An 18,986-nucleotide genomic window follows, 5' to 3' on the forward strand; every position below is an offset into this window, starting at 1 on the left:
TGCTATTAATTAATAAACGAAAAATCACGTTTTACTCCATATGTATATTTTCTATGTAAAAAGATAAGCAAAAAAATTTCTATTACATTTTTACAGTCTATATAATGATTTATGAGTATACATGAATTTGATACATGTATTTGTTTATAGTTTAAAAATCGTTACTATTATAATTTTCATTATAAAATTAACAGAGATATAATAAAAGTAATATTTTTTTACTGTTTTGTAACCCTTCAAAATTTCGCGGGTGAAATTGAGCCGCCATCTAGCGAATTCTTTCGTAATCATGTTCATACGGAGAATTGGATTATATCGCTGTTGGCTGCACTGCTGTAACACGTGTTTGAGGTTATAATATTCTCCTGTAAGTACTACGAGCTTTATTTGTTTAAGTTCAGTTACGTTTTATGCGTTAAATAGTAGTGGATATTTCAATAATTTTATTGGTATTAAAGATAGGATTTTAATTCAATTCGTGATAAAACGAGATCATGGAAAAAGTCGAACACTTGTGGAATGTAACTAAATATTTGACGAAGTTGCGATGTCCAGAAGCAAACAGATTACAAAACTTTTATATGTAAGTATAAATATATTTTTTTTTTGCTTTATAATTTAAGGTTATAATCAAATTAACTCGATTATGTACTTTTAGAGAACGTTGTAGAAATGCAGCTAACGAGGTCGAGCTACCAAAAAAATGTTTTGGACCTTTAATAATGTGTTCTCATTGCGGTTCACTTTGGGCGACTATAAATCATCAAGTACGAATATTACCTGGTAGAAAGATTTCCCATTCAGTTGGTAAGATGATTAAAACAAATACCAATGGGTACAAAGTATCTAAGGTTCGAGCTAAATTAATAAAAAAATGTAAAAAGAAGGAAATGAATAAACTCTCGATAAAATGTTCTGTTTGTTTACATCGAACAGAAATACAAATGAATAAACCAAAGAGAAAAGTTGAAACCTTTGATAATACGTTAGAGAAATCTAAAATTCTACAGAAAAAAAAGAAGAAAAAGGGAAAAGACAAAACGGTTGGATTAAATATTTCTGGAAACCTTGTTCCAGAATTACAATCGAACGAAAGTAAGAAAATTCCTTTAAAGAGTAACACCAGTCAGTTTAAAACTAAGAATTTAAAAACACCAAAGATAAAGAAATTAAATATAAATAAAATGAAAGATATTGTAAATCAAGGTATGACGCCACCTAATAGAAAGAGTTTGACAAATTTTTTAAAAGAGCTCGTATAAAACAAAAATTAAAAAGTGTATCATCCTATTGTACTAAACGATTTAGGCTCATTGCCTACATAGTAATTTATTAAGCTTTGAATTGCTTCCTACATACGATGGGTACTGATAAAATAAATAAGTACCGCATTAAAATACGTGGAACGTAGATTTTTTTTTTTTTTTTTTTTTTTTTTTTATAGAATCTTGAAGGTTTCTCACGTGTTTATTTCCTACTATTCCAGTGGAATTTCCTTTTGTACAATCTGTAAAATAGTAATACATCCATTTGATATGGACAAATTTAATATGAAAGATTAATGTAAATAAATATATGGGAGATAGTTATATAATATGAGTAATTAATTAATTTAAAAGATAAAAGCCTACCTTAACGAGAGAAAGTTAATTTGTTTAGTGTATTAATTTATATTATTTATTTTCTTTATTTGTAATAGATTATTTCTAGATGGAAGGATTAAAATGAAAAAGGGAAGGATAGGAATTGGTTAGTCACCTGAATACACGCCTGGAGATAATCCCGCTCGGACATTTCCTGGTCCTTCGCAGGGGGAACTTTTCCCCGTCGGCGCAACTCTTGCTTGGCATCGTTCAAGTCAAAGATGGCCACAGGGTCCAGCTTGCTTTTGAGTACCAGGCCCGCCAAGTATTCAATGTAGTGCTGCCTGCGGGGAAAAGTACCCAGATGTTAGTCGTATCTTGTACCGGTTTCGTTTTTTACCTCCGTCAGATCTTTCCTGTAGTGTTCTGGGTCACGCCCGTACCAATTTGGAGGTAGCTTTAAGCCGCTTCGTTTAACGCAAGTCTCGAGATCGTCTACATTCAACAGCGGAAGAGGTTCCAACTGCGTAGAACGTATCTTTCGAACAAGATACTCGACGTAATGAATCCTGAATATGGGATAACGTGTTAGCATTTTAGGATAGACTATTAAGTAATTAAGGGGAGTCGTTTTTAGGATCTTTTTAATTTTATAGAATTAAAATATAAAATATAAGAAGCGAAAAGATTTTTATCTTTCGAGTAATTCCATTGTCGTTTGAACTTACCTCTTTTTTTTTCTTTTTTTTTTTTTTTTTCCATTTTTACGATTAACTTATAAAATGTTACGTTAATGATTTCGTTAGAATTAAGAATTAAATCGATCGTTAGGATTAACGTCAAACAAATTTTCAACCTGCATAAACCAGCTTGTCCCTCGACGACGTCCGAATTGCAAATTGCATCGACAACACCCGCTGGGGTTTCCTTTTGCAATTGAACTTTACATTTCCTTTCACCTATTGGCCCTTCCGTATCGTACTCAATGCCGTTCTCTTTAAGTAATTGTTGTAATTGTGCGGGTTCCTTGTCGCGAAGATAGAAGAGGCAATTGCGCGGATGATGAGCGTGAAGGCCTAATTTTGCGCAGTAGGGACTAATCGAGCATTTAGCACCCATAAAAAAAGCTTTACCGCAACCACAACAAAATTCAAATTTGCATTGACTGCAGGTAAAATGCATGCAACCTGTAAAAAAAGATGTTATATGTTTTATTTTTGTACCAAAGGATTTTTCTTTTTTCGATTATTATTTCGAATATGTTTTTTTTTTAAATAATTATACCTCCTCGAGATAAAGAATATCGAAATTTACATTTGGGACAATCAATACCATTATCGGCCAAATGTTTCGCTAAACCAGCCGCTTGATTATCTGGATCATTTTCATCTTTCCAAGCTGCGAATTGTTCGCAAGTTATACCTTCGTGTTGTTTCTCCCACTGTGAATGAGTTCAGTCGTTATACGTTCACTTCTTATTACTATTATATGTTTACAATCGTCTTGTTTACATACAGGTTTCCGACAAAAGGCACACGTTATAGATCTGCAGTCAGGACAGATCAGTCTCTTGTGTTCTGGGTCCGCATAAAAGCCACTCGAGCACTAGTAAACGACAGTTTAGTTGATTAAATATTCATACTGTTGTATATATCTTTTTAAAATATTAGAAGTAAAGCCGAGCGATTACCTGAATGCACCATTTAAAATTAGGATCTTGCATAAGAGTACGATCTCTTAGCTTTCTCTGAAAGAGTTCGTGAATAGGAGGATCTAAAAGTGATTTTAATTGAATGTCTAGATTACTAAAATATTCTAGAACGTCGTCTTCGTTCGCATCCCTCAGATTAGGTTCTTTGCAAAACGGACATACAGCGTCTATTATATTTCTATCGCTTATCTGAATGGTGAAATAATTTTTGGCACACTCGTTACAACAGCGATGTGTACATTTCAACAGGGATATCATCTAAAATGTATATATATATATATATATATATACACATATTTATATAATGTTTTTTTTCTTTGTAATTATTTTTAGAATATAAATCGCGAATTATGCACCGACCTGACTCATCGCATAACGTCCGGTACAAAGTTCGCATTCTTGTTGTAAAAATGCAAGAGCCGACTCGACACTACCACATTCCTTAGCGGCATGAATAGCTTCTGCATCTCCGAATTTGAGAGCTAATAAACTGGCAGCTACTTCAGCCTCCTCGTAATTCGATGCACGTCCCTCAGCTAACAATCTACGTGCCGTTCTCTGTTAACGAACATAAAAGCTCGTGATGCGAAATCAAATTTATACTATATAATTATTTATAATTGATTTTTTCCCTTTTTTTATTATTTTTTTTTTTTTTTCTTTCTTAGACATCGATCGATCTATGAATTAATAATTAATTAAATCTTTAGAGATAAATGTTTAACGAACATGCTGCAAAGTTACGTGATACGGTAAAATGTTAATAAGTGATAGCATATGTAAATAAATGGCGAAAAATTATTAATATCATGCAAAATATAGCTCTTTGGCACCAACGTCTAGAAACGAGCTCTTTAATTTGTTTACTATGATTTAGAGAATAAAATGGAATCTAATTTGAAAGCATGAACGAATACATTCAATGTCGTATGTGAAGATGTTTTTGTCAGATGCGTCTAATGCTTAGTATATATTTGATGAATAAATTTTATCTAACACCGATATCTTTATTCTTACAACATATAAAATGTTAGTTATTTGTTACAAGGAAAAGTACTTACCCTTAATAAGCTCTACCCTAAAAGATAGAGGAAAGAAAGAGAGATAGAGATAGAGAGAGAGAGAGAGAGAGAAAGAGAGAGAGAGAAAGAGAGATTACTATTACTAAGTTATTACTATGATCAAAAGAGATAGGAAAACTAAGTCAGGCCACTCTCCATTTAATTTTAATTAGCTCGAGCATGTTTGTAGACATTGGGCTATCAGCATCGTAGGATAATGAAGTAGTCGGGATATATTTATTTTTTATTTTTTTTTTTTTTTTTTTTTTATTTTTTTTTTCGTTTTACTGACCTCCCTTTCCGTTTTGGGAGATCCCTCTCTTCTCGTAGCGTTGACATTTTCAACTTCATTACGTTTCCTTTCTGTTTTATCTTCACCCTCGAATCGACGTATACAACTGGCTACTAAAGAAAATCTTTTACTCTGCGTAACTCGTGAATCTTCCTTATCTTTTTTTCTCTTATTTTTATCATTCGTCTCGACCTCTCGTAACGCTTTAACGCTTTGTATTATTTTCACGTCTTTCGTATTGCCATCATGTAAATTCTTTTTCTCTAATTTCGCGATCTTACCCGTATTTTTCTTTAATATTTCATTGACGTTACTCGCACTATTTTTATTTGCATCGTCGTTAATCAAATTATATTTCATTTTATTTCTCGTTATCTTATTATTAGATTCTTTTGATTTTTGTCTTTCTATCGTCGTTTTTTCATCGCGACTCTTCGATACGATCGACGAATCTTCCGAAGTGTTTATTTTAATGTCACTTTGAATAATTTCTATTTTGTTCATCTTAGCGATATTAATATCAATGGACCCTTCCACATCAGATATTGCTTCCTCAAATATTTCGTCGCTCAGAGACGACGAATCATCATTTTCTATATTTCCCCCTTTTTTCGCATCTCTCTCGTCGGGTTTCAAATCTTCATTTTCCTCTAATTCGTCAGACTCATAATTCGATAATTCGGCTCTTATAGCCTGCAACGTCTTTTCTATTTGATCTTCAACGGTGATCAGACTCTCGACAGAGTTACTTTTCTCCGAGCTAGACTTAGGAACTTCTCTCATTAGCACGGTAAAATTTTCTGACTCGGAGGAGGAACTATCGAAAACCGAACTGGATTCTTCGACGTCTGAAACCTCTTTTTCTTCTCCTTCATCATCATCATCATCTTCGTCTTCTTCATTTTCTTCGTTATCGTGCTCGGAACCTGATTCGCCGTCATCACTGTTATTAGATCGTTCCATTTCAGTTTTGATCTCTAAAGTTTCTAAGTTGCTTTCTAATATTTCTTTCCCCGTTCGACAATTAAATCCATCGTTATCTACGTCAATTTTTTTGTCGTCGATCTTATCCACCGTTCGATTGATTTTAATCGTTTCTTTTTCTCTTTTAACGACAGTATCATTTTCCTTAACATTTTCTAAAATATTCGATATCTTCGTACCTTTTAGATTTGTTTTTAAAATTGTTTGTCTCGCAACAGGCAATCTCGTTGGTATAGATCCCAATATTATTTTATTTATTTTTACTGGTTTATCCTTCGATGCTGTAGCTCGCACATTTTTAGATGACATTTTGGATCGTCCAGTTAAAATGGGAATTTTCGAAATGAATTTAACTTTAGACTTGTTTTTATCGACACTCTCATCTCTTTCGAATTCTATTCTTTCGTCCTTGATATTCGTCGTTTCTTTAGATCGTACAAACGTCGATTCGATCGATCTTTGATTCGTGGAGCTCGCAGATCTCTTTTCATTATCGATCGATGATTTTATCGATTTTATTGTATTCTCTGATCTCTTAACGCGATCGTCTTTAATATGTTCGATGGATCCATTCGATCGTGCGTCTTCAATCTTTGTAATACTTTTCAAACCGATCGGTTTCTTCATTATTTCAGCGGCTGCGTTTTTCGCTTTCACAAGAGCATTGGTTCTCGGAAGAACGTTGATTTTTGTCGAGATCTTTTTAGGTAGAAGCGTATTAGCTCTCTTTATGATCTTAACTGGTGATTTTCTTCTACTTACTTTTTTTACCGGCGATTTAGATCGTTCTTTAATAATATCACCTCTCGTTAGTTTTGTCGCACTATCAATCGATTCAATTAAATTCGTTTCGATTTTATCAATGCCATTGGATTTAATCTTTTCGGAAATGTTAACGTTTAAATCATCGATCGGTTCCTCCTTAATCTTATCAACGATTTTCTTCCTGTTTTCCAATGCGGAATTAATTTTTTCTATTTCTTTGATCGGAGCGCAATCGTTTACAGCTATAATCGGAGATTCGGATATGTTTATTTCGATAATACCAGCCGAGATGTCATTAATATTCGATTCTAAAAAAACTCGAGGCGGCGATTCGATGAGATTCAAGTTTTCAAGGAACGACGGTACCTCGTAAGAAAGTTTTTGATCGTCGCGAACTGTCTGTATGTCATTTAATAACGGCGATAAAATAATTTCGCTAATAATTTCAACGTTTTCACCTTTCGTTACGCGCGATTTATCATCGGTCTTCTCTATCGTTTTTATTTGTTCGATATTCAAAAGTTTAGATGCATTTGATTTGATTTGATTTAAAGATGACAAATTGGATAAACTTTCTGGCGTATTATTATTCGAATCTAAAAGATCTTTTGATTCTAATCGCGATGAAAATTCGCACGATTCGTCGACGAGTTTAGGATTGAAATTTAAAAAAGGCGCGTCAAATTTCGATCGATTAAACGAATTAGTATCGATCGAATCTTTTAAAATATTACTCTGTAAATCTTCTTTATCGATTTCGAAAATATCGATTAAAATCGATCGTTGATTATCATTAGATATTTTCATTGGCGTTAATATCGGCACGTCGATGATTAAATCATCTTTAAGTTCGATCAAATTACTAGAATCGTTAGAATGAATATCGTTACGAATAGATGAATCTAGAATATCAATTGATTTGTCATTAGTCGATGATGATTCTGCATCATTATGTTTGTTATCAAACGTTAAGTCGATCATGGGATTATGGGATAATGCGAAATCAATGGAAGTGTTATTTGCTTCCTTTGAAAATGATATTATGTTTATGGATCCATCGATCATTGATGTATTAATTAGATGCGATTGATCATTGGAATGTTCATTGATTATACGTGAAGTTACATTCGATAGTTCCTCGTCTAGTTTCATCGATTCTCTATCTCTCTTATCATTGTTATCATCATTATCATTATAATTATTATTACTTTCTATGTGTGCTCTTTCCGTCATTGAAAAATTATCATGTAGATCTATCAATTCCGTATTCATGTTTTCATTATCCCCAATGATTTCAGAATGCATGTCCACGTATGTATCGGCTATCATTCGTGATTGAAAATCATGATTCAATGACAGCTCGTAATGATATGCGTTTGTTAATGATACGTCCGAAGGGATTGCAGTTTTATCCATTGTCGTGTTCTGTCCTATGTTAGTTAGCGGAGTATTAGCTTCAGTTCGATCCATACCTACCGCTCGAAAGTCCTTCTGTTGATTCGTCAAATCTTTTTCTTCGAAATTCACGTTGTCGTTATTTGCCTTCGATATATTTTGATTTTCATTTTCGTTATCAGGTACGATCATAGATGATTGTTCGATTTCTATTTCTTCTAGAGCCCTATCGATCGTTGTAATCTTTTTATTTTCATCGATGGATTCAGAAATTCTACCTTTAATATCCTTTTTATCTAACACAGGTATATCGATCGGTCGATCATTTACATTATCATTTTCTTCCTCCTTTCCTCCGATCATTGACTCGGAATGAACAGAATGAGAATTAGAGGCAAGGTTGGTATAATCGTTTTCATTTACATCGGTATCGGTATCGATCGTCGTCAATTTGGGCGATAACATTTTCATAGCTTTTACGAAAGGACCTATCATTTGTTCTGGCAAGGATTTAACGGCAGACATTAGCAAATCCATCGTTTTAGACTGAGATACAGCGTTTACTTCTAAATCAAGCTCGTTTATGGTAGAACGTTCGTTCGTAAATAAATTCTCTATCTTAGATTCGTTTATTTTTCTTGTTATCGTACGATCCGTAGCGTCATTATGCATTTTCAGATCCGATTGCTCGACGATATTTGTATCTCGTTGAAGGGAGGACTCTTGTGAAATATTTTTTTTATCCTCCGGCAAAGTCTCGTTACGAAAGAGCCTTTCATCCTCCTTATTCCTATCGCCCATCGATATTTCATTCTCATTCGCCATTTCTTTATTCCCTTTCGTAACATCCTCATCATCGGATTTCTCTGTAACCGTAGCAATTTCAGAATTGAAATGTTTCTCATTCGTAACTACGGCATCGTATGAATCCACCAGCGTAATATTTTTTTTGGAATTATTATTTCGATCGTCTTCATCATGAGTTTTTATTACCTTCGACGATTCATCGATACGAATTATTTCTTTTATTTTATTTTCGTCATTGATCTCGAATTCTTTTTCCTCCGTTAATCCCGCATTATTTCCTATAATATTCGTATCATCGTTATCCTGTTTATTTTCCATTGATTCAATTATATCACTCTCTAATCGATTATCTTTATCATCCATGGTATTTTCTAATTTATCCGTTTGTTCAATCTCTACATCTATCGTTTGACTTGAATTAATATTTTCTAGTGATCTTGATAATAGGGTTTCGTCGATCGTCGGGTCTTCGTCGTTCGAGCTGCCGAGTAAATCAACCGAATTATTACCTCGAGTGTTGTTTAGAGGGTCTTTCTCGTATTCCCAATTATAAGTCATTTGTCTTAACGCCGCCAGCTGTTTTCTAAAGTCGGTCTGCAATGCGACGAAATTGTCAATAATTGGTGACATTACCTGCTTCTTCGCCTCCGTATCCGATACATTGGTAATCTGTTCGAGAATCCTTGTTGCACCACCAACTATACCAGCCGCATCTATTTACGTAGATAAATTTTTATGCATTATATTTTTCTTTTCTTTCTTTCTTATTTATTTATTTATTTATTTATTTTTATATTCTTTTTTCTTCACATCCTCCCCATTACTCTCCCATGTTTCATCAATTCTTTATATATTTATTAACAATTATTAATATAATTTAATCACGTATTTATAGTTTGATAAGCTTACGTCCTATTTATATACCATAAGAATAAACTGACTGACCTCCTTGTGGTGCAGCCCCATCGTTTTCGACCCCGACCGGAGGACCCCAGATCCTCATTAAAAATGGCTTCAATTGATTTTTCTGTAACTCGAGTAAAGCGGCATCGACGATGCCATCGTTGTTATCGAGAGCTTTAACAACATCAGCCATCGTAAAATTGCCCTTTGTTAAAATTTCTGCGGTCTAGAAATAAGATGTCATAGAAGAAAAAGATTATTAGAAATTAATTCTATCGTTTATCATAATTCGATATATATATATATATGTATATGTATATAAATAAATATATTACCTTGTGCTGTCTACGTTGGATAGCAATGGTGACAGCATTCCAAACGTCACCTTTGACCGATCTTAAAGCATCCTTCGCTTCGTTGACAGAAAGGACACCGATATTATTCTCTCTTTGTTCCTTTCCCTGAGTGCTTACCAAAATTTGAACGGCTTCGATCGAACGAGGCCATTGCGTCTTTAACCATTCTATTGGATTGGATGCACCCTGTGTTAGGGCCACCTGTACGTCGTCAGTCGAATATCCTTGTCTCTCGGCTTCTCGCAAGAGCTCGACGATTTCTAATCCTTGACGAGTCAACGTAGATACACCTTGAGATGATGTACTAGGACCTACTTCGATGAATCTAGGTTGGCTAGGTTCCTACAGAATATACAAATATCAAAAGTCAATGAGATATTACGTTTGATTTATTGAAATCGCGAAGAAAAGCGATTAAGCTTAACACATGATGCTCCTGATTAAAACTAAAGCCTGTGATATATATCAGAGAAATAATGGAAAAAAAAAGAAAGAAAAAAGAAAAAAGAAAAAAAAAAGAAAAAGAGAAGAAGAAAAAAAAAAAAGAAAAATAAATAAATCATCATCCTGCCTACCTACGTTCACACCGAGGACACAAAGTTGTTAGAACTGTTGGGTTAAGAAAATCTATGATTACTTAGCACAAAGAAAAAAATCCATCGCGTCAATTACGATAAAGCAAGTGTATCTTGATTACCCTAGAGCGATAATATAGATGAGCTGAGTCGATGGAATTTCTTCGTGTTCGATCTCTGCTCTGACTTGAAATCGCCTGCCGTAGATATTGTTCGTGTATAGTTCGTGGATAAAGATCGGGACTGTTTGTAAATCTGTTTGGTTCCTGTAACATATACTCCGTATCGTTTTTTATTAAGACGAATTAATGAGAACTAAATGATATATTCCTGAGAGAGAACGTTTTAGTCATTAATGAATAATCCGACATTGCGTTTATTAACTTTCATCCGTCCATCGATGTAAATTTGTCGTACGAAAGTAAACGATTTTATACGATGATAAAATCATTGTGAATTTTAAATAGGGAACGGATGAAAGTTGATATGGCTCTCGTCTCCTCCTACCTCTGTCTCGCTATCCTCGTAGGACAAAAATCCTTTGGAAGTTGACATCGATCTACGAAGGGAACCACTACCTCCTCGTGGAAGGAAATCGTATGTCTGAAACATTTATTTCTTTCCCATCGAATGAACGTTCTCGTCAATTTTTTGTTGCTTTTTTTTTTATTTTCTTTCTTTCTTTTATTATTATTATTATTATTATTATTATTATTATTATTATTATTATTACTTTTTTTTTGTTTATTTCTTTCGATTAGATATTATAGCACATTATCGTCGACAAACATATGTTAAGCGTTTATTTCTCGAACTTGTGGTGGCTTACTTGAGTGGAGATACTTTGAGGTGGCGGAGATGTTCCAGTTGAAACTTTACGAGTTTCTTCGATCCTCTCATTGGATTTAGATATCTCTGGTCGTTTTACGAGTTCTTCGATATCTTCAGGATTAATTCCTTTTGATAAGGATAATGTTGGTGTCGAGGATGTCAAAGTTTCTTCGTCTTTTTTCTCGGACGTGGTCGATGCTTCGGATAATTTAACGTCATGCATATCCGTCGAACTTTCTGCTAGGCTTATACCTGAAACCGAACAAGTACATTTCCGATGAGAAAAACGACAGAATATATTTCTTCTTGTCTTGTCTTATCTGTTTTCTTTTCTTTTTTTCTTTTTTTTTTTTTTTCTTTTTTTTCTTTCGTCGTCTTTCATTTTAATTACTTGTTTATTGCTTATCGTCGATATGAATAACATTGATGCAAAATGTGTGTAATTATTTAATTGATCAGAAGATTTTACGTTCTTTTCTCAATTGATTTGTATTTATTTTTCTTTCATCGTATTTTATATTTTTAATTATTTTCTTTTGATTCTTGTTTGGAGTAAAGGTATATCCACAAGTCAAATGCGTATTCGTTCTTGAAAAGATTGTGAACTTGAATGAATAATAATGAATTTCATAGATAAATCATATAGTGAAATTTCAAATACGCTTACGCATTTGACTTCCACGAAAGACGTGAGAAACAGTTTGCATGCTTCTTTATTATTCATTCAAGGATACACATATAGAGAAGAGGAACAATGATCGATGGTCTATTAGAAGAACGGTAAAAAAATATTTAGAAACATTTTGAAATCTCGCAAATCGAAAGAAAATAAAAGCTGGGGCTAGTGTGTGTTTATGAAAACGTACGAACGAACGAACGAACGAACGAACGAACGAAAACGAAAAAGAACTCGGGTCGGTTACGAAAAGAGGGTAACATGTAAAATTATTTCGTCATTTGGATAACTTGGTACCAAAAGAAAAGCTGATCTTTCGTCCGGTTCTACCTTTGTTCTTTGTCGATCCACTGTCACCACTTTCTTCGCTATTCGAGATTTTCAAATGATTTGTTTTCTTCTCCAAATCGAGATTAGGATCCTCGGTAGAACCCGACACTTGTTTGTTATCGTTATCGATTGTTTGAATATCTTCTATGTTGGGATCGGGATCATCCGTCTCGTTCGAAGGTAGAGCACTGCTTCTGGTTTTGCAGCAGATTACGCAAACGCGTTCGGTGATTTTGTTAATGAAAGTACAGTGCTCGCAGGACCATTCGTCAGTTGGTAATTCGATCGTACCTTTTTTATACGTAGGAGAATTTTTCTTCAACGCATTTACTATTTCTTTCGATCCTTTGAACGACTCATTGTTATCTTCGACGTAGATTTTCTTCTCTTTGATTTGAATCGATTCGTTATTTCGAGATATTTGAGAGTCCCGATCTATGCTCGATTCTTTTTTATTGCTCGTTAAACTCCTATCGTCGTCCTCCTTTGTTCGGGATATTTCACGTGCGGATAATCTTTTTAAATTTGGATTTGTATCCGTTTCGATGGAAGACCTCCTCGAGCTACGGTGTACCGAAGATCGTTCACTCTTATCCAACGAGTCCTCTCTTTTAAACGACGATATTCTCTTCGACGAGATTATATTTTGCTCCTGAATTCGTTGTTCCCTTTTACGCAATTCCTCGACATCCGTTGTGGCGTTTCGTATAGAACGCGACGAAAGACGTTCCGAGGTATCATTTTCTATTTCTCTTTTCAAGGTTGAATCTAGAGCTTGTCTTTCCGCCTCGGCGGCCATAGTCATTCTCGAAGCTCTCTGCGAGATAGATCTCCTCGAATCGTCTTCGCCTCTTAAAGATTGTCTCTTCGTCGAAAGGATTTCGTCGTCGTATAACGTCGAACGTTTTTCCGTCCGTTCGAAATGATCGTCGGAGGAACTTGTGATCCTCGTTCTAGCTGTTGGATTAGATTTTCGATCGGACAGTTCCTCGTCGGTACTTTTACGTCGTCGACGTTCGCGTCGTTGATCGTGGTAAGTCCCATTTTCGATGTTCCGAAGGCGAGAATCGATTGTATTCCTTCGAGAGTCCTCGTAACCTCTCGAGGACATCGAGTACCGTCTGGTCGATTGATTTTCAGACCATTGTTCCTCCGTACTGGTCATCCTATCCTCCGACGTTAGTCTCCTAGAAAATCGAACTCTCATGAATAACGATACTCTTGGGAGTATCTATAGATCGTTAGAATACAGAGCAAACGTATAGACTACTTACTCTCGACGAGGTCGAGAAAGTAAAGTTCTAGAACCATCGTTATCCTGATAACTTCTTTGTCTGATACTTCTTGGAACGCTACCTCGTCTGATACTTCTCGATCCTCGAGAAAGTCTATCGTCGAAGTCAGATTCCTCGGAATCTTCGGAGCTAGCATCCGATGGCGATCCTGGTGATATTCTCGATCTCGATCTCGAGACGATAGACTTTCTTGATTTTATACTTGGAGATGGTGAGGGTGCCCTGGACCTTCTGCTAGATTTTATACTCCTCGCTGGACTGTGCGGTCTCGACAAAGTTCCCGGATAATGCGGTGGTAACATTTGAGACGGATGATATCCCATGGGGTATGCCCATAAAGCTGGATGATTTAAACTCAAGGTCGAAGCACTCATTGACGAAGCGTCCCAGGGATTGTTCGGCGAGTACCACATCATTGGCATTCCACCGGGACCTAACTGTGCCATCGATTGTGCCTGAACACAACCAGCGACAAATTTCTTTTCATTGTAAAATCCGTTTCTTTACCTTTATTCTCTTTCCTATCGATTACATACCTGATGCATTCCAAGATTCCACATATGCGGTGGTGTCGTGAGATCGCACACGCTGGTCGATTGTATTATAGATCTTGGAGGTGGTGGAGGTGGTAAAGGCGGCGTAGCTTTAGAACTCCCTATGCTAACCGGCCTGGGACTTGTGGTTTCTCTCGACGAAGCATCCGATGGTGTACGTCTTCGTCGATTTGCATCTTGTGCTCTCATTGCTTCCTGATATCTCCTGTATCTTTCCTGAAACATCAGAATTACTCTGAAGTTCTACCGAACTACGAGCTCCAATATCGATATTTAAATAAAAGCACACCTGTAAGGTAGACATTTTGTCGGTACCCGATCCCGATCCTTCGATCGTGGTGTTAATCGTTGATCGCGTTATCTTCGATCCTTGAAAATTTGTCTCCCTAGACGCCGACGATGATCCACTAGCGTTGGAAAGTTCACGCTTCGTACTTCCTGGTTTCTCGATCAATGATCGATTCGTAGCTCCTTGATTCTGCGTGAGTTTGGCCTAAGCGCGAAACTTTAACTTACACCTTGGATTTAGATATCACATTTTGACGTTCGGAATACCGTGTTCGGTTTTTTCTTTCTTTTTTTTCTTTTTTTTTTTTTTTTTTTTTTTTTTTTTTTTTTTTTTTTTTTACATAGGTATATTTTGTCGAATACATAAATTGTCATCGTGGATACGCATAGAAGGATATACGAAACGATATGCCGACACCTAAACGTAAACTTTTCTACGCTATATACGCTGTAATTGAATTTATTTTTTATGCGAGAAACTTTATACAAGCCGATGGTAGATGCTGTAAAGAATTCAAACGTAGGTACAGGTAGGTAGGTACGTATAAATCCTATGTTTCTGCGTGTAATCTCGTCCTGTAGGAAGATCAGGAATGGGAAGGTACCAGTAACGGTACGGAAAAGATTACGAATGGTATATGAAAAATGATCGTGTTACCGTTCTAACCCTAACCTGCCATATTCACTGTTTCAACGAAGCAAGAATATCTCCGTTGTTCTTTGATTATTAACTATGATGACTTTGCCGGAGGTCTTTTCCACGCCGTTACCTTCAAACGGAAATTGTGATAGTGAGAGAGAGAGAGAGAGAGAGAGAGAGAGAGAGAGAGAGAGAGAGAGAGAGAGAGAGAGAATGGGTTCAGTGAATACGGCAGTCGTCTTTTTCGGTAACATGGTGTATTAGAAAACAATATGAGGGTGTTTACAATAAAATCTGTAAAACAATTCAACGGTAATAAAATATCGAAGGGTAAACAATCTTCGTTGCCTCGGTGTGACGTATGTAGTGACAATGAATCATCAACGTGAACGTTCGTCAAATAATACGAATATAAATATTAAGTATTAAGATCCGTCGTTATAATAAAGGTATCTGCAGATCCGGAAAGGGAATATCGACATGAGAAAGAGTGAGTGAGCGAGTTTATGTAAGAGAGAGAGAGAGAGAGAGAGAGAGAGAGAGAGAGAGAGAGAGAGAGAGAGAGAGAGAGAGTGAGAGAGAGAGAGAGATAGGGAACATAATAAACGAAGGAAAAGTTATTGCGTTTTAGGAGATGTTTTCGTAATAGGATATCAGGATTTAGGATAGGACGCAGCCTACCTGAGAGCTCTTGCGATTTCTTCTCGGTGGTGGTACAGGAGGTGGACCACCTAGATTTTCACCTTTTGGTGGCAAAGGTGGTCTGTTCTTTGCTGCTGTCTCGGTCACGATCCTCCGTCTAACGTGAGCTTTTCTCTTGGGATGTTTATGATTCATGTCGTCACAAGCTTCGCAATAATTCTCTTTGCAGGTGTCGCATCGTGCGAAAACGTTCTCGGTGCCGCATAAAGCACATTTGCTATGTTTCGTAATGGATGTTAGGTCGGTCGATATTGGTGTCGTTTTCTGGGGTGTTCCACGAATCGGGAATTCGATGATCTCATAGTCTGGGTCACCACAGTCTCCGGAGAGCGATGGTGGTGGTACCTTCGGTGGCGTTGGTATTCGTTCCTTCCGCTCCTCTGCATCCTTCTGTTGTTGTGCCTTTTATACAACATTGTTTTTTTTTTCTTTTTCTATTTCTAATTCGAAAAATTTTCTTTCAAAGCTATTGTCAAATGTTACTTGTCAATGTCAAATCGCTGTCAGTTCGTAGACTTATTTATTTTGATATTAATATATCAATTATGTAAAAGTACATTAGAACGTACCAATACCCAATGAGGCATGGTCCGTGCCATACGCAATCGAGTAGATGGATTCGAAATGGCCATGGGCCGCCATTTTTCAGCTCCCGGATTCTGCAAAGTCGTTAGAGGAAGAATATTTATAATGAATGAAATCTTTTAAAAGAAACTTTTATTATTCTTCGGAAATGGAATAAATTTTGAATATCCTTCGATCGTTTTTATTTACGGGGGCAACGATGAAAAATCTCTGTTCCGCGTCCAAAAATAAAGCGGAATGTCGTCATCTCGCGACTCAACATTCCTCGACATATTCTGGGACACGTGTTATATGAATGGGCGTCGATAATTCCAATAAAACTCGTTGAAATATTTCAAGTAAATAAATAACCATGATATTCCGACATTTTCGTTCGCGATCACGTTAGTCTTAAAGCCTGTGAGATAAATGTGAATTAGATTCTCGAATTAGATGGTATCTTTAGAACGCGTTTACTCCTTCTCTTCCCTTTCTACGTGGCTATCTCTTTTGTTCCCCGCGATACTGTTTTGGACGGCCAAACAAATTTTCCCGGGCCAAACGGCATAGATACAATGTTCTAGAAAATCTTTGCTTTTTATTGCTCTTTTATAATATCGTTACTTGTTTAATCGTTCGACATAACTCTAACGTCATTCTCTTGTCTAATACTTGTAAAATTATGCGGCATGGAACATATCGTCGTGTTCTGACTCATCGTACCGATTAGCAACGAAAGGAAGGAAGAAGAAGAAGAAGAAGAAGAAGAAGAAATCGTTGACGAGAATTGTTCCTCGATGAAATCGCTAAAGCCCGAGCAAGTTGGAGTTATTCCAAATTCTAGATACACATACGAATTCCGTCAATTTCGAGTAATACCCAATGAAAATGAAATTTTCAACGTTAAAAACACGCACGGATGGATCTATCAACAGCTAGTCAATTTTTTCATTCTTTTTTCTTCCCCCTCATGTATATCTCATCATGAAAAATACGAGCGGAGGCCAGGCAGCTTGGCGTTGAATCTCTCTCTCTCTCTCTCTCTCTATCTCTCTCTTTCCTTCGGCGCGATGCACTGTACGAAAATAGAGCAGAGTCGCTCTATTCTCGCGGATATTTACATGAACTTTCGTGGAAATACGACGCGTAGATTTTTCTTACGTGATAATCACATTAAAAGTAAACACAATTAATAATCAACGATGCAGATGATCGATCCATCCATCGATCGATCAATCAATCGATCGATCGATCGATCGATTGAGAGAGCTCACAAACTGAGGGATCAAAGGGTTACACACTCACGTTCATGTGTAGCTCGCGGAGTCGGGTACCTCCGGTTTTTCCTCGGGAACTGGCCGACGCGCTACTGATCTTCTTGCCGCTATTCATTGCCTACGAGGAGGACCCGTTGCATTACCAGCGCCGAAATCTATTTCAGTAACGTGGTTGCTGGACCGATGCCATCCTTTCTACCGGAGTCTCCCCGTTCGCGTAAATATATCACGATGCCTCGCACTCGAACAAGACGTTTCGGAGTCTCTCTATCTTTTTTTTCCTTCTTCTTCTTCTTCTCCTTCTTCTTCTTCTTCTTCTTCTGCTCCTCCTCCTCCTCCTCCTCCTCCTCCTTCTTCAAAATTGGAGACACGTCTCTCCCTGAAAATCGAGGGTGAACGATCGGCTTCTCGTCGAACTCGGTTCAAATTTCTCGGCAATAGTTCACGGAACGAAAGACTTTCTCTTGTCGTAATTAATTCTAATTGCATAGTTAAGATATTATAAACATGTGTATGTATAATAGGGAATATTTTATATGTTTATTTTGATCGACATTATGCGAAGTATGTATAAGATCGATTTCGTTATAATGATTTCTACTTAGTTAAAAAAAACAACAAACTCGTTATTATCTACTTCTACTTAGATTTCACTTGAGTAATATCTCGCAAAGCTTATGTCTTTTGGTTTAGAATCGCTGATCATTCTTGTTAATTGCGCATTGTGGCTCGGTCTACCGCAAGATCGAGCGTACAACGTTCGTGAGAAAGATCGCATCGTAAACGTCATGATCGCGCCGGCGTGTTTGCTCTGCGGAAATGTCATGAGAAAGATTATGGTAGTGGGTAGGATTTTTTATGTTTTTTTTCTTCCTTTTTTTCTCTCTTTTTCTTTCTTTTTTTCTTTTTTCCCCCCATTTCTACGCGCATTTTCGCTTGCGTCATCGATATTTTAACAGGACAAGTTTCTTATAACGGAGTTCAATGGTAGAAATATATATCACACATTAGCATGAAACTTATTACGACTTTACATATTTAACGAGTACAATAATTTGCATTCTTTAGATCGGTACGCTATATATGTAATCTAGTTTTCACGTAGGAAGACTCTTTATGTAGGTGTCTAACGTTCCAACGCGTTCGAATATCGCTTTCTTTGTTAACGAAGAATCGGCTTGACTGAAACAGAAAGAAATAGGTCTATTAGAGTTGGCCTATCGAAGAAATCGAATCGGATCGTTCCGTTGTGTAGCGGAATTTCCAGGGTACTTCCACTTTTTCTCGACTTTCATCGTCGAGGGAAGTAGGAATAAGCGAAAGAAGATCACCGAGAAAGAAAAGTAGATGCTCGCGAGACGAGGGCCTCTCCGAGAGTGATCGAACATACATATCAT

The 18,986-nt window shown here is 36.4% G+C and overlaps 3 protein-coding genes across 16 annotated transcripts in view; 1 reads left to right on the plus strand and 2 right to left on the minus strand.

Annotated features, from left to right (window-relative positions):
- The first annotated feature begins 48 nt into the window (after positions 1–48).
- LOC124950188 lies at positions 49–1,473 on the plus strand. Of its 4 annotated transcripts, XM_047496591.1 has the most exons (4): positions 49–367; positions 459–583; positions 659–807; positions 937–1,473. In XM_047496591.1, exons 2-4 carry the CDS (start codon positions 495–497, stop codon positions 1,260–1,262), a joined length of 564 nt encoding a protein of 187 aa, XP_047352547.1. In that variant the 5' UTR covers positions 49–367; positions 459–494; the 3' UTR covers positions 1,263–1,473. The 4 variants fall into 4 exon arrangements, with proteins under 4 accessions (XP_047352547.1, XP_047352543.1, XP_047352546.1 ...); XM_047496587.1 differs by having other exon boundaries at positions 50–367; positions 659–1,473; XM_047496590.1 differs by having other exon boundaries at positions 50–367; positions 463–583; positions 659–1,473.
- LOC124950176 (E3 ubiquitin-protein ligase lubel) lies at positions 80–17,850 on the minus strand. Of its 10 annotated transcripts, XM_047496545.1 has the most exons (22): positions 17,618–17,850; positions 16,318–16,407; positions 15,728–16,150; positions 14,408–14,611; positions 14,101–14,334; positions 13,544–14,019; positions 12,270–13,456; positions 11,262–11,515; positions 10,940–11,035; positions 10,555–10,698; positions 9,837–10,199; positions 9,544–9,727; positions 7,869–9,311; positions 4,648–6,638; positions 3,655–3,852; positions 3,274–3,552; positions 3,099–3,188; positions 2,868–3,024; positions 2,440–2,770; positions 2,027–2,152; positions 1,759–1,927; positions 84–333 (listed from the first exon to the last, which is right to left on the minus strand). In XM_047496545.1, exons 1-22 carry the CDS (start codon positions 17,702–17,704, stop codon positions 145–147), a joined length of 8,715 nt encoding a protein of 2,904 aa, XP_047352501.1. In that variant the 5' UTR covers positions 17,705–17,850; the 3' UTR covers positions 84–144. The 10 variants fall into 10 exon arrangements, with proteins under 10 accessions (XP_047352494.1, XP_047352497.1, XP_047352492.1 ...); XM_047496536.1 differs by having other exon boundaries at positions 81–333; positions 4,648–9,311; XM_047496546.1 differs by lacking the exon at positions 4,648–6,638 and having other exon boundaries at positions 87–333; positions 7,873–9,311.
- A 132-nt stretch (positions 17,851–17,982) lies between these two features.
- The window catches only part of LOC124950186, an 88,685-nt gene continuing 87,681 nt past the window's right edge, over positions 17,983–18,986 (minus strand). Inside the window, exons 1-2 of one of the 2 annotated variants that reach the window (XR_007101283.1) lie at positions 18,921–18,958; positions 17,983–18,771 (exon numbers count right to left, since the gene is read on the minus strand). Coding sequence is in view for 1 of the 2 variants with exons in the window: in XM_047496585.1 (XP_047352541.1) it covers positions 18,752–18,771 (20 nt within the window). In the remaining variant the exon portion in view is untranslated. Of the gene's footprint in view, positions 18,772–18,920; positions 18,959–18,986 lie in introns of those variants that run through there. The other variant, XM_047496585.1, reaches the window with a different exon arrangement.

Source organism: Vespa velutina, chromosome 6 (genome assembly GCF_912470025.1).
Source record: "Vespa velutina chromosome 6, iVesVel2.1, whole genome shotgun sequence".
Classification (NCBI taxonomy): domain Eukaryota; kingdom Metazoa; phylum Arthropoda; class Insecta; order Hymenoptera; family Vespidae; genus Vespa; species Vespa velutina.